We start from the raw sequence: 15413 nt of genomic DNA on the forward strand, positions 1-15413 counted from the left end.
TTTTTAGACCTTTATTTAACTAGACAAGTCAGTTAAGAACACATTCTTATTTTCAATCACGGCCTAGGAACGGTGGGTTAACTGCCTTGTTCAGGGGCAGAACGACAGATTTTCACCTTGTCAGCTCGGGGGATCCATTCTTGCAACCTTACAGTTAACTAGTCCAACGCAATAACGACCTGCCTCTCTCTCATTGCACTCCACAAGGAGACTGCCTGTTACGCGAATGTAGTAAGCCAAGGTGAGTTGCTAGCTAGCATTAAACTTATCTTATAAGAAACAATCAATCATAATCACTAGTTAACTACACATGGTTGATGATATTACAAGATATTATCTAACGTGTCCTACGTTGCATATAATCTGACTGAGCATACAAGCATACAAGTATCTAAGTATCTGACTGAGTGGTGGTAGGCAGAAGCAGGCGTGTGAACATTCATTCAAACAGCACTTTCGTGCGTTTTGCCAGCAGCTCTTCGTTGTGCGTCAAGCATTGCGCTGTTTATGACTTCAAGCCTATCAACTCCCAAGATGAGGCTGGTGTAACCGAAGCAAGGGGAACAACTACTAGAAGGCTCAGAGCGAGTGACGTTTGAAACACTATTAACGCGCGCCACAAATGGCTAGCAAGTTAGCGTGCGTTAATAGTGTTTCAAACATCACTCGCTCTGAGCCTTCTAGTAGTTGTTCCCCTTCCTCTGCATGGGTAACGCTGCTTCGATGATGGCTGTTGTCGTTGTGTTGCTCCGGCCGCAAACCTGAACCTATAGGGGAGGGTCCGGGTGGGCATCTACTCTCGGTGGCGGCTCCAGTTCGGGACGTAGCCTCCGCTCCCTACGCTGATCCCTCCACTTCTGTGGAACCCGACCGTGGATCGTCGCCGGAGACTCCGGATCGTGAATCGTTGCCGGAGGAACTGGACCATGGATCATCGCCAGAGGAACCGGACCGTGGATCATCGCCGGAGGCTCTGAACTGGGAGCCACCGCCGGAGGCTCTGGACTGGGAACCCCCGCTGGAGGCTCCGGACTGCAGCTCGTCGCCGAAGACTCCGGACTGCGGACCGTCGCCGGAAGCTCCGGACCCTCGCTACAGACTGGGGACCCTCACTGCAGGCTCCTTTCCATGGATCATCACTGGAGGCTTCGTGCCATGGATTACCACTACAGGCTCCGGGCCACGGATCATCATTGGAGGCTCCGGGCCCTGGATCATCACTGGAGGCTTTGTGCCATGGATTATCACTGAAGGCTCCAGGCCATGGATTATCACTGGAGGCTTCATGCCATGGATCATCACTGGAGGCTTCGGACCATGGATCATCACTGGAGGCTTCGTACGTGGAGCCGGAACAGGTCTCACCGGACTGAGGAGACGTACTGGAAGCCTGGTGCTGGGAGCTGCCACAACAGTCCTGGCTGGATACCCACTTTAGCTCGGTGAGTGTGGAGAGCTGGCACGGGATGCACTGGGCTCTGAAGGCGCATTGGAGGCATAGTGCGTAGAGCCGGCGCAGGATATGCTGGGCCGTGGAGGCGCACTGGAGGTCTGGAGCATAGAGCTGCCACAACGAGTCCTGGCTGAATCCCCCCTGTAGCACGGCAAGTGCGGGGAGCTGAAACAGGCCACACTGGGTTGTGCTGGCGAACTGGGCATACCGTGCCGGCACAATCCGTCCTGGCTGAATTCCCACTCTAGCACGGCAACTGCGGGAGCTTGCACAGAGCACACCGGGCTGTGGATGCACATTGAAGGCATGGTGCGCAGAACCGGATAACACGGTGCTTGACCGGAGTCAGGTCTGAACCCTGACTTCGCCAATCTCCCCGTGTGCCACCACACCCGGCCAATAGCAAAGAAATACAAAACATAGAATGCCCACCCCACATCACACTAACCAAACAGAGAAATAAAACGTCTCTCTAAGGTCAGGGCATGACACCTAGATTGTAAACTGTCATGGTCAAAACATATTGATACAACAGTAGTTAAGACGGGGAGAAGTCTGTCCATAATAAGGTGCTGCTCTTCCTTCTTAACAACACTTTCAACAAGACAGGCCCTACAGGCCCTAATTTTGTCACACCTTGACTGCTGTTCAGTCGTGTGGTCAGATGCCACAAAAAAAGGACTTAGGAAAATTGTAATTGGCTCAGAACAGGGTAGCACGGCTGGCCCTTGGATGTACACAGAGAACTAATATTAATCATATGCATGTCAATCTCTCCTGGCTCAAAGTGGAGGAGAGACCGACTTCATCACTACTTGTATTTATGAGAGGTATTGGTGACTGCACAGAGCTGTCTGTCTAAACTACTGGCACACAGCTCGGACACCCATGCATACCCCACAAGAGAACAGACTATGGGAGGCACACAGTACTACATGAGACATGACTACATGGAACTTTATTCCACATCAAGTAACTGATGCAAGCAGTAAAATTTTATTTAAAAAAAAACAGATTTAAAAAACACCTTATGGAACAGTTGGGACTGTGAAGCAACACACACACACAGGCAGGCACACACACACACACACACACACACAATAACATACGCCCTATACGCACACACACGGGGGCGGCAGCGTAGCCTAGTGGTTAGAGCGTTGGACTAGTAACCAAAAGGTTGCAAGATAGAATCCCCAAGCTGACAAGGTACAAAATCTGTCCCTGAACAAGGCAGTTAACCCACTGTTCCTAGGCCGTCATTGAAAATAAGAATTTGTTATTAACTGCCTTGCCTAGTTAAATAAAGGTAAAATAAATAAACATACACATGGATTTAGTACTGTAGATGTGTGGTAGTGGTGGAGTAGGGGTCTGAGGGCACACAGTGTGTTGTGAATGTAATGTTAATAAACTGCCTTAATTTTGCTGGAGCAGGTGTGACAGATTACTTCATTGGCAAAATGGACTAATTTAGGCAGAAATGGCCAACAACAAACAGTGAGCCATCATATTCATGCATAAAAAAACTAATAATGAAAGAAAAGCATTGTAAGATTGAATTTTGTAAAGTTATTGAAAAATGATTGTTATCGATCAATAATTATAAACCTCCTGGCATTGACCACTTAGATGGAAAAGCAATGAGAATAGTAGCTGACTCTATAGCCACACCTATATGTCATATTTTGTTTTATCTGCACCGAGAGGAAAATGTTTGTCCTCAGGCCTGGAGGGAAGCCAAAGTCATTCTGCTACCCAAGAACGGTAAAGTTGCCTTTACTGGTTCTAACAGCCTACTGTGTCAGCTTGCTGCCAGCTCTTAGCAAGTTTCTATGTACACAAATTAACAATAGACTTTCAGCACGCGTATAGAGAAGGGGGCTCAACATTTACTGCACTGACACAAGTGACTGATGATCGATTGAAAGAAATTGATATTAAGAAGATTGTGGGAGCTGTACTGTTAGATTTCAGTGCAGCCTTTGATATGATTGACCATAACCTGTTACCTGAAAAAAACGTACGTGTTATGGCTTTTCAACCTCTGCCATATCGTGGATTCAGAGCTATCTAATAGAACAGAGAGGGCATTATTTAATGGAAGCTACTCTAATGTTAAACGTGCAAAGTGTGGTGGTCTATCGCAGGGCAGCTACTCTTTTTTTATTTTTGACCAATGTCCTGCCACTGGCATTAAAAACAAAGCCTGAGCGTCGATGTATGCTGATGATTCAACCCAATAGGCGTTATAGTGAAATAACTGCAACCCTAAACAAAGAGTTGTGAGTTGCAGTTTTAGGAAGCCCAGTGGTAATCCAGACGGGAGATGACAAGTGCCTAAACTGGGCCTGAACATCTCTTAAACTAAGAGCATTGTATTCAGGATCACGCCAAGGTTCAAATCATTCAACCGTGATGGCGAGAAGTTCTAGACCTCAGCTGAATCTGGTAACAAATGGTGTGGCTGTTGAGCAAGATGAGCAGACTAAATTAATGAAGTGTTACCATAGACTGTAAACTGTCATGGTCAAAACATTGATTCAATGGTTGTAAAGATGAGAGCAGAGGGGAGAGGTAGCAGTGCGGAGGGCCTCCGTGATAAAGAGATGCTCTGTCATTTTTTGACGCCAAGAGTTTTGGAGAGAAAAGAAAGACTCCACAAAACAAGTCCTAAAAACAGGCTCTAGTTTTATCTTATCTTGATTAGTTTTGCCCAGTCATATGGTCTAAAGCATTGCTGCAAAATTAGGACCTCAGCTGAATCTTAATGGTGTGGCAGCAAGATGAGCAGACAGAATAGAGTAAAGTCATGGTCAAAACATTGATTCAATGGTTGTAAAGATTTGCTCTTCATTGTAATCAGAGTGCTAACATCAATAATATGTGTAACAGGGTTATAGTGGTGATTCCACGTTGTCACTGTATTGTTGAGCCAATGGGTTTTTGGTTTTAGTTTTGTCTTGCCTTCACCTACTCAACATGGCATCTTATTGGCTGGTTTGCGTAGCTTGCTGACGAGGGAGGATGTTTCATTAGAATCGTCCCAGTGAACAAGCACCAAACCAGCGGTAAATTGTTGGTTGCAAAGTGATGATTTAAATGTACAATTTATATCAATTGGTTTGTAAATGTTATTCGAAAATCACACATAAGATGCAGCATTTTTTGGTGCATATTTGTTATGCATTTTGTTGTAGAGAATTCCAGCTAATACTAGCTAGCAACTTACTGTGTCTGGTGGGGGGGGTTGTATATTTTGTACAGTGCGTCACGTGCAGAGTTGGATAATGAGTTGTGCATTGCATGACGTGCAATTTTGTGCTGTTTCTATCAGGGACATTGTTCAAAATATTATATTGTAAATTGTTATATTATTTTATTAACTACATTGCCCAGTGAACAAGCACCAAACCAGCGTGCGTCACGTGCAGAGGTGGATGGTGAGCTGTGCATTGCATGATGTGCAATTTTGTGCTGTTTCTATCAGAATAAAGCTCCATGACTGGTGCTACAAGTTGGAGCTCGTGTCGATGATATTGTACACAACGCAAGAAGAGTACTGTTACATATGCATGCCAGTCTCTCTAGGCTAAGTGTTGAGTAAGGACTGCATCGCTTCTTGTTTTCATAAGTGACATTCATGTGCTGGAAATTCCAATTAGTTTGCATAGCCAACTTACACACACACTTACCCCACCAGACATGCCACCAGGGTTATTTTCACAGTCCCCAGGTCAAGAACAAATTCAAGGAAACATACAGTATTATACAGAGCCATGATTGCATGGAACTCACTTTCATCTCATATAGCACAAGTGAACAGCAAACCTAGTTTTAAAAAAACCTAATAAATCAACACCTCGCCACACAACGCCTATCCCCCATGTGACCTACTTGTTGTGTATGCATTGACATGTATGTGTAAATGATAGACGCAATCACACACGCACACTACATGTTAATATTTTATATGCATGTAAATTGTAAAGTATTTTTTCTGTAATGTCTTTTTCATTTTTTGTCGGACCCCTGTAAGACTAGCTGTCGCCATTGGGGATCCTAATAAAACACACAAAATATTCATGTATAAACAGTGCAGCAATGGATTTTTTCGTGTAGTATAGGTTACTTTTAATCATGTTGGTTCCACATTTCAGTGCTGAGACAGGTTATAATACAGATATTACAAAGATTATTGTGCATGCATTATATTTCCATATAGTGTAGATGTTAAGACTGATACAACAGAACAAAAGTAGTTGGCTCTCAGACGATATTGAACTCGCAGACAGACGCCTTCTCAGCACGACAGCTCTCATCAAACCACTTTCCATTGGCAGTGGTGGAAAGGATGGCACAGTTGTGGGTACGTCCACCGTCTGGTTGGTTGGTAATGTCAGTCTCCCAGTTCTTAAAGCGCAGGTTGGTGCCCGCCTGGTCGAGCCATTCCCCCTCGGTCACCATGTCATTGATGCCCAGCCATATGTGTTCCTCAGGGCCGATGCTCCGGCGGACATAGTCAGCAAGCTGATCGTTGTCGTCCCCTGTCAAAGGGGTGCTGATTGTGCCCCCTTTAGCAATGCAGTCATCGTAGGCTGTGTGGTAGATCTTCTTAGCGGCGTCGGCCAGGTAACACTTGCCAATAATCTTGATGCCTTTCAGGCAAACTGGAAGAACGTTTATATCAAAGTTGGATTATTTTCACAGCCCAATATCCACAACATCGTCACAGAAAACATTGGATTAAAATACAAGATAATGGCAGAGACTGTGGCTCTCAGATCCGTTCATATGTATTGTACTGCCATACAGTGCCTTCAGAAAGTATTCACACCCCTTGACTTGTTCTACATTTTGTTGTGTTACAGCCTGAATTGACATAATAGGGGGTTTAATTTTCTCGCCCCAAACAAAAGAGCGAGGTGTAAACCTCTAAATAATACACGGGACGAGACTCGGAAAAACAAGTGTCCAACACGTAGCATGGAAGCTGATACAACAGAACAGGTGCTCACAAGACCAACGGACATGGTAACAATAACCGACAAGGACACTGGGGAACAGAGGGCACATATATACACATACTAATCAGGGGGGAATGGGAACCAGGTGTGCGTAATGAGACAAGACAGTCCGGGGTTGGTGGTAATGAATCCAGTTCAGTGGCACTTTAATTAGAGACTTACCCAGAAAGACTCACAGCTGTAATTGCTGCCAAAGGTGATTCTAACATGTTTTACTCAGGGGTATGAATACTGATGTAAATGAGATATGCCTGTATTTCATTTTCAATAAATGTGATAAGATCTCTAAAAACATGTTTTCATTTTGTCATTATGGGGTATTGTAGAAAGATGGATGAGAACAAACAAACAAATTCAGGCTGTAACACAACAAAACGTGGAACAAGTCAAGGGGTATGAATACTTTCTGAAGGATCTGTTCATATCAATACATGCATACTTTATAGGCATACTTTATAATCTAGATCAACTGTTTGAACATAACATATCCTTCTGTTAGTACTTTAAGTATTCATGTTAAGGCAACACCCCAAATTGAATGCAGACTCAACAACTTCCCTTGACCTTGACCAATGCGATACATTCCCAGTTGCAGGGCACAGGTGCTCCCTGTCATGTGAAGTGGTCTCTAAGATCGCTTCAGGGCACCACAATAGACTAGGACAACCAGATCACTTGTGACTTGCATTTTCACTATGCTTCACTGAGATTAGAGTACAATTTCAATATCAACAGTAACATGTCCCTTACCTGATTGCAAGGCTTGCTGCTCTTTCAATAGATTCAACTCCAGCACTATGTTATCAATCTGTTTCTTCAGCTCCTCAATGGCAGCATTATTTTCAGCATCTGTGTTGAAGAAATTGGAGAAGAATCAACAAAGTTTTACAACTAGAACTGTACCAAAGAGGATGGTTTATGGTTGAGCAGTATTGTGCTCAACCTCTTATCTACCCAAAGTAAATGATAAACTAACATTGACTCAAACATATTGAGCATTTATTTAAAAATATATATATATTTCCACATAGAGATAAAATATGTGTCCTACCTTTCTTTCCGCCCTTTTTCTCAGATGAGGTCTGTTGGAATGTGGATTGCCCGAGGAGAAGGCAAAACAACAAATGCACACCACTGACATGCATGGTGTATATCTTAGTAGCCTATATTGCCACTGATATGATGTGTAAACGACTGTTTATATTTCCACTACTAGCCAGGAAAAATATGTTTCGAGAATCGGCACTCTGGGAGTTGACAGAGGAAATCTCAACTTTGAGAGAACAAATGTTTTACAGATGTCAAACTGGCGTTTGTTCTTTTATTCCCTTTTTCTTTTGACAAGAGGTGGAGCAGGATGTTCATTGATGACTTTTTAACCCTGTTGAGGCGGGGGTGACATTAGCTCTATGTGTTAACATAGGTTACCCATATGTTTCCTTTTTGGTTCCCATAATAAAACATTTAAGGGCCATTTTCTATTTTACCATTGGCCTACGTATTTCCCTCTGCACCTTGTATTCTAAATTGAACAACAAGTTGTCGGGCTATTAGAATTAAATGATCAAAGCAGCATTAGTATAATCTTGTATAAACATTAGGCCTATAACTGTTAGCCTATGCATTTATTACCATAACAAAATGTGACAAAGTTGTATTAGTAAACTCGGGCACTCTTTATAGACATCTGTTATAATTGTAGTAGAATACTGGCTGAGGTCCAGGGAGTATGTTTCCTTTGTTCCAGGGGCTCCAATGGTCTATGTGTTGGGTGGATTGGGAGCTCCATAAACCCTGCATCTGGTTGTTCTCAGCTAGCTGGACAAAGGTTTGGCTGACATGTGGCAGCCTTACACCATGACAAAAGAGTGTGCGTTTGTTTTTGTATTTAATTTATTTTCAAACTTGTGCCAAAATTTTTTTCATTGCTGTGGGGAGTATAAGAAGAGTTTATTTATATTTTTTCATTTGTGGTTTTTCAAAAACTTAAATGGTAACTATCACACCCTGACCTTAGACTTTTTCTGCCTCTATTTTGGTTTGATTCTTTTATTAATAGATTTTAGATGTGTTCATTGGGGGTGTGATTTGGGTGGCATTCTATGTTCCTTTTTCAAATGAATAAAACATGAAATTTTGTATTTCTTTGTTTGGCAAGCCAAAATAAGTTCAGGGGTATAAATTGGTTCTCACAATCATGGACAGCTATGTGCAATAATAGTGTTTAACATTATTTTTGTCTCTGATTGGTACTCCAACAAACAATTATCTGTAGGTCAGTTGAGCAGTGAATTTCAAACACCAACAAAGACCAGGAGGATTTTTGTTGTGCTGGTAGATTAAAAAAGCAGACATTGAATATCTGTTTAGTGTTCTTTTACATGTTGATAGTTATCAAGACTGTTTCAGTTATTCTCTTGTTTATTTTTTTATAGTGTTCAGTTTTAATGACAAAAAACAGAAAATGAACATTCTAGTTACTCCACAATACTATCCTACATTACATAGTAAAAATTGAAGCCTGTCAGATGATTCAAAACATGCATCCTCTTGCAACAAGGCACTAAAGTAATATGAATACGTTTTGTCAAGAATACAAAGTGTTAGTGGGGCAAATCCAATACCCATTTTTCTCCCCAATTTTGTGGTGGCTGCATCAATTGGTAGTTACAGTTTTGGATAAAAAATAAATGTAATGGAGAACCAAAATTTAAAGGAAAACTGAAAACGTGATATCTTCAAAACTACAGACACAGATGATTTAATAAATTTTCTTAAATCTACTTGAAAATCTAGGAAGACTTGAAAATGGTTGTCTCGACCAAAACCAATCTGTTAAAATCAATAAATGACAACAACCAATGGGACAGAGCTTGAAGAATTTAGAAAATAATAATTATTTTACAATCCAGGTGTGGAAAGCTCTTAGAGACTTATCGAGAAAGACTCTGTAATCACTAGGGTTATAAAAGAGATGAAGGCAAGTATTTTAGATGAGTGATGAAAAACCTGTTTTTACTTTGTCAAATTGGAGAAAGACGTATATAAATTTTTTTAAAGATACATTTTTTTAAAAGGGACAAAAGTCAATAAGATTGAAACTGAAGGTGAATGAACATTGTTTCAGTAAATGGATTTGAACACATTTGACTGATGTGGTTGACCAAGCTGTCTTAATATGAATGACATACAGACTAGATCCATCACAGAGAATACTGGTACTTGCAGGTATTCAGGAGAAATTTTTTGTAAATATTTGGATATCTTTTCATGTGACAACACTGAAGAAATTCTGTACAATGTAAAGTTAGTGAGTTCCTTGTATAACAGTTACAGCACTTCTAAATTCAACACACAGCCATTAATGTCTAAACCGCTGGCCACAAAAGTGAGACTTATTTTAATTTTAAATAAAATAACATCAAACATGTGCACAGTGTAGACATTGTTAATGTTGTAAACAGAGCTGGAAAGGGCAGATGTTTTATGGAATATCTACAACGCCCAAATTCAGCAACCATCACTCCTTGTTCCAAAATTTGATAAAATCATTTATAAGGTTAAAGATAAATAAAATAATGTCTGGAAAAAGCCTAGGGATTAAAAGACTTTCATGGCACAGTAAATAAAAATATTTGCATGAATGACCAGTTGCCTGAAGAAAACACAGAGGAAATTAAACAGGACGGCGTAAATTCTGTATCCAATTTTCAATCTGGGGGGGAAAATAGATTAAAAATGGAGAATTCTGGAGAAGAAGATAGCTCTCCTAATGTTAGTGTGCGTCGATAAAAGAATTGATAAAGGAATGTCTTTGTTCAGAAGTAAACACAAAAACATTGATTTGACCATGAGCTATTTGAAAAAATTACAAAGTTCTTATAGATGATTGAAAATAATGAAACACACATTTCTAGCCTGGTTATGGATTGTAGAATAAATGAAGACACACAAAAATGAAATATGGAATCATGTTTCAAAAATGTATCTTCAAATATAACTAATTGGAACACAACCAGCTTCATGACCAGTCTTTCAATTAACATAGTGAATTTATAAAAACTCAGTAAACAGAAGGTCTCTAGTTGTCAGGGTGGATGGTGTGGTGTTTGTTTTTGGTGTTTGGGGAAGTGTGGCTGATTGGGAAGAAAGGAAATGGTTTTTGTGGGTAGTTATCTTAGAACAAATGTTATTGCTGTTTATTTTTGAGTGCAGGGGTTGTGAGAGAGCTTTGAATGTTGTTCAGATGCTGAATATACTTTTTATAATGAATTGTTCATTTGATTTATTTATTTATTAGGCCAGATGATATATATTTTCACCATAATAGGAAAGGTCGAAACCGATCTTTAAAATAAAATATACATTTAATTTATTTATTGTCCTATCATGGGGAACTACATTTTTTAAATGAATTATACATCTAATTTATTTATGTATGATCCTATATTGATGGAACGGTTCACATTTTTTCTCTTCAGGGCTATGGGATCGGGGGTGGTCTGACGGGCATTGGGATGACAGCACCACTCGGGATGAGGATGGCTTTTAGTTGGTGGAATAGTGGGGAACAATTGGAGGTTTACTTAGTAGCAATGCAAATATCATGGTACAGCTATATAGACACTCAATCATCATGTTACTTTTTGATGGTACGTTTACAAACATATATTTTGATAAATAGAATTGAAAGTTGTGTCTCATTATGGTAAGTGATGAAATAAGTATAGCCAGTCAGAATTGTAATGGCTAAGCAGATAATAAGAAACGGCTATCAGTATTTACCTGGCTAAAAGAGAAGGAATATAATATCTATTGTTTACAGGGAACTCATTCAACAATGTTAGATGAAGTTTTGGGAAAATGGACTGGGGGGGACAAAATATATTTCTCCCGTGGGCAAAGAAATTCAAAAGGGGTGATGGTATTAATTAACAGTCATTTTGATCCAAACATGCAAATTGTCCAAACAGATCATCAAGGTAGATTGAATATTTTAAACATGTTATACAATAAACAGATATGTCTTATCAACCTATACGGTCTAAATAGTGATGATCCAAGCTTCTTTGAAAATATATATAAGAATTTATCAACTCTACAAGCAACACTAACTTTATTATTATGGTGGGAGATTTTAATGCGGTCTTAAATACCTCTATGGACCGTAAAGGAAATCACACTACAAACTATCACCCTCAGGCACTTTAGGAAATCATGAATGTCATGGATATATTGGAATTAGTGGATATACTGCATGGAGACTTAAATACCCTGACCTAGTGAGATATACATGGAGGAGGATTAATCAAGCTAGTCGTCTTGATTACTTTCTTATGTCATTCTCTCTGGCACCAAAAGTTTAAAAAGTGTTGATAAGGGACAGAATGCGGTCGGATCATCACATAATTGGCATATACAGTGGGGCAAAAAAGCATTTAGTTAGCCACCAATTGTGCAAGTTATCCCACTTAAAAAGACGAGAGAGGCCTGTAATTTTCATCATAGGTACACTTCAACTATGACAGAGAAAATTAGAATTTTTTAATGAATTTATTTGCAAATGATGGTGGAAAATAAGTATTTGGTCACCTACAAACAAGCAATATTTCTGGCTCTCACAGACCTGTAACTTCTTCTTTAAGAGGCTCCTCTGTCCTCCACTCGTTACCTGTATTAATGGCACCTGTTTGAACTTGTTATCAGTATAAAAGACACCTGTCCACAACCTCAAACAGTCACACTCCAAACTCCACTATGGCCAAGACCAAAGAGCTGTCAAAGGACACCAGAAACAAAAGTGTAGATCTGCACCGGGCTGGGAAGACTGAATCTGCAATAGGTAAGCAGCTTGGTTTGAAGAAATCAACTGTGGGAGCAATTATTAGGAAATGGAAGACATACAAGACCACTGATAATCTCCCTCGATCTGGGGCTCCACGCAAGATCTCACCCTGTGGGGTCAAAATGATCACAAGAACGGTGAGCAAAAATCCCAGAACCACTAGTGAATGACCTGCAGAGAGCTGGGACCAAAGTAACAAAGCCTACCATCAGTAACACACTACGCTGCCAGGGACTCAAATCCTGCAGTGCCAGACGTGTCCCCCTGCTTAAGCCAGTACATGTCCAGGCCCATCTGAAGTTTGCTAGAGAGCATTTGGATGATCCAGAAGAAGATTGGGAGAATGCAATATGGTCAGATGAAACCAAAATATAACTTTTTGGTAAAAACTCAACTCGTCGTGTTTGGAGGACAAAGAATGCTGAGTTGCATCCAAAGAACACCATGCCTACTGTGAAGCATGGGGGTGGAAACATCATGCTTTGGGTCTGTTTTTCTGCAAAGGGACCAGGACGACTGATCCGTGTAAAGGAAAGAATGAATGGGACCATGTATCGTGAGATTTTGAGTGAAAACCTCCTTCCATCAGCAAGGGCATTGAAGATGAAACGTGGCTGGGTCTTTCAGCATGACAATAATCCCAACGAAGGAGTGGCTTCGTAAGAAGCATTTCAAGGTCCTGGAGTGGCCTAGCCAGTCTCCAGATCTCAACCCCATAGAAAATCTTTGGAGGGAGTTGAAAGTCTGTGTTGCCCAGCAACAGCCCCAAAACATCACTGCTCTAGAGGAGATCTGCATGGAGGAATGGACCAAAATACCAGCATCAGTGTGTGAAAACCTTGTGAAGACTTACAGAAAATGTTTGACCTCTGTCATTGCCAACAAAGGGTGTATAACAAAGTATTGAGATAAACTTTTGTTATTGACCAAATACTTATTTTCCACCATAATTTGAAAATAAATTCATAAAAAATCCTACAATGTGATTTTCTGGATTTTTTCCCCCTCATTTTGTCTGTCATAGTTGAAGTGTACTTATGATGAAAATTACAGGCCTCTCTCATCTTTTTAAGTGGGAGAACTTGCACAATTGGTGGCTGACTAAATACTTTTTTGCCCCACTGTATATATAAAAATATATGGGGGATTGGAAATGACGCAGACAATTACATTGACGGAAGCTGCAATCTATCCACAATATTAAAGTTGATCTACCCCTCCATAATAAAAAATGTAACTGCAACTAAGGGGTCTAGCCCGAACCATGAAAAACAGCCCCACACCACTATTCCTCCTCCACCAAACTTTACACTTGGCACTATGCATTCGGGCAGGTAGCATTCTCCTGGTATCCGCTAAACCTAGGTTCGTCCGTCGGACTGCCAGATGGTGAAGTGGGATTCATCACTGCTGAGAAAGCGTTTCCACTGCTCCAGTGTCCAATGACGGCGAGCTTTATACCACTCCAGCCATCGCTTGGCATTGCCCATGGTGATTTAGGCTTGTGGGCGGCTGCCCATTTTATGAAGTTCCCGACAAACAGTTGCTTCCAGAGGCCGTTTGGAACTCGGGAGTAAGTGTTGCAACCGAGGACAGACGATTTTTACGCGCTACATGCTTCAGCACTTGTGTGGCCTACCACTTCGCGGCTGAGCCATTGTTGCTCCTAGATGTTTCCGCTTCACAATAAAAGCTTACAGTTGACCGGGGCAGCTCTAGCAGGGCAGAAATTTGACGAACTGACTTGTTGGAAAGGTAGCATCCTATGACGGTGCCACGTTGAAAGTCACTGAGTTCTTCAGTATGGCCATTCTACTGCCAATGTTTGAATATGGAGATTGCATGGCTGTGTGCTCGATTTTATACACCTGTCAGCAACGTGTGTGGCTGAAGCAGCCAAATCCATTAACTTGAAGGGATGGCCACATACTCCAAGGGATGGCCACATACTCCAAGTGATGGCCACATACGCCAAGGGATGGCCACATACTCCAAGGGATGGCCACATACGCCAAGGGATGGCCACATACTCCAAGGGATGGCCACATACTTTTGTATATGTAGTGTAGCTGTCACAAATGTATAATTTGTACATTTCTTTATTAAAAATGTAGTTATGGCCCCCCGGGTGGCACAGTGGTCTAAGGCACTGCATTGCAGTGCTAGCTGTGCCACCAGAGATTCTGGGTTCGAGCCCAGGCTCTGTCGCAGCCGGCCGTAACCGGCTGCCCAGCGTCATCTGGGTTTGGCCGGCAGGGCTATCCTTGCGACTCCTAGCGACTCCTGTGGTGCATGCTGACCAGGTCGCCAGGTGTTTCCTCTGACACATTGGTGCAGCTGGCCTCTGGGTTGGATGTGCAGTATGGCTTGGTTGGGTTGTATTTCGGAGGATGCATGGCTCTCGACCTTCGCCTCTCCCGAGTCCGTACGGGAGTTGCAGCGATGAGACAAGACTGTAACTACTACCAATTGGGGAGAAAAAAGGGGGTATAAAAAACATAGTTATTTATTACATTTGACTATGTAAAAATGAGCAGTACTACTTATTTCTCTGAGTTGAGGTGGATATATAGCATTTTGCAAAAAAAACATGACTATTTGTCTCTCTGAAATGAAATCCTCAAGTGATAGATTTTAAACAAATACATGTCTGTCATTGAACCACACCATGCCATGATTAGATCGTGAAAAACACACCAATCTCTTTTAATTTCAATAAACAATAAAAGTTCATTTACTGACATATATATGGTAAATCATATATAATTTTGGTATGAAACTCTTCATGTTTTTTGCAGATGAGGCCTCTATTAAACATGAGATATTCTGTCATGACATGTCTCCATTCATATACTCCATTTAGCAATAGTGAATGAGTTTATCTCAGTTTACCATGATGAAAATTTGATCATCTTAGATATCAATATCAGTTTCCTATCTTGAAATGTAACTCCATTTCGATATAATATGAATGTGAAATATGAATAATATGATATTATCTCTAGACATCTCTATCTCTAGATCTTTGTGTTTCATTCTCAAAAGTGATATTCTTGTGGTATCATTACGTTCTTCATGGGGTTCCATG

At 41.1% G+C, this 15413-nt stretch overlaps 1 protein-coding gene across 1 annotated transcript; it reads right to left on the minus strand.

The window, feature by feature from the left end:
- Positions 1–5425: 5425 nt before the first annotated feature.
- clec3ba (C-type lectin domain family 3, member Ba) lies at positions 5426–7812 on the minus strand. The gene is made up of 3 exons (XM_029681573.2): positions 7532–7812; positions 7231–7329; positions 5426–6123 (listed from the first exon to the last, which is right to left on the minus strand). Exons 1-3 carry the CDS (start codon positions 7623–7625, stop codon positions 5723–5725), a joined length of 594 nt encoding a protein of 197 aa, XP_029537433.1. The 5' UTR covers positions 7626–7812; the 3' UTR covers positions 5426–5722.
- Between the last annotated feature and the right edge of the window lie 7601 nt (positions 7813–15413).

Source organism: Oncorhynchus nerka, linkage group LG14 (assembly GCF_034236695.1).
Source record: "Oncorhynchus nerka isolate Pitt River linkage group LG14, Oner_Uvic_2.0, whole genome shotgun sequence".
NCBI classification, from domain to species: domain Eukaryota; kingdom Metazoa; phylum Chordata; class Actinopteri; order Salmoniformes; family Salmonidae; genus Oncorhynchus; species Oncorhynchus nerka.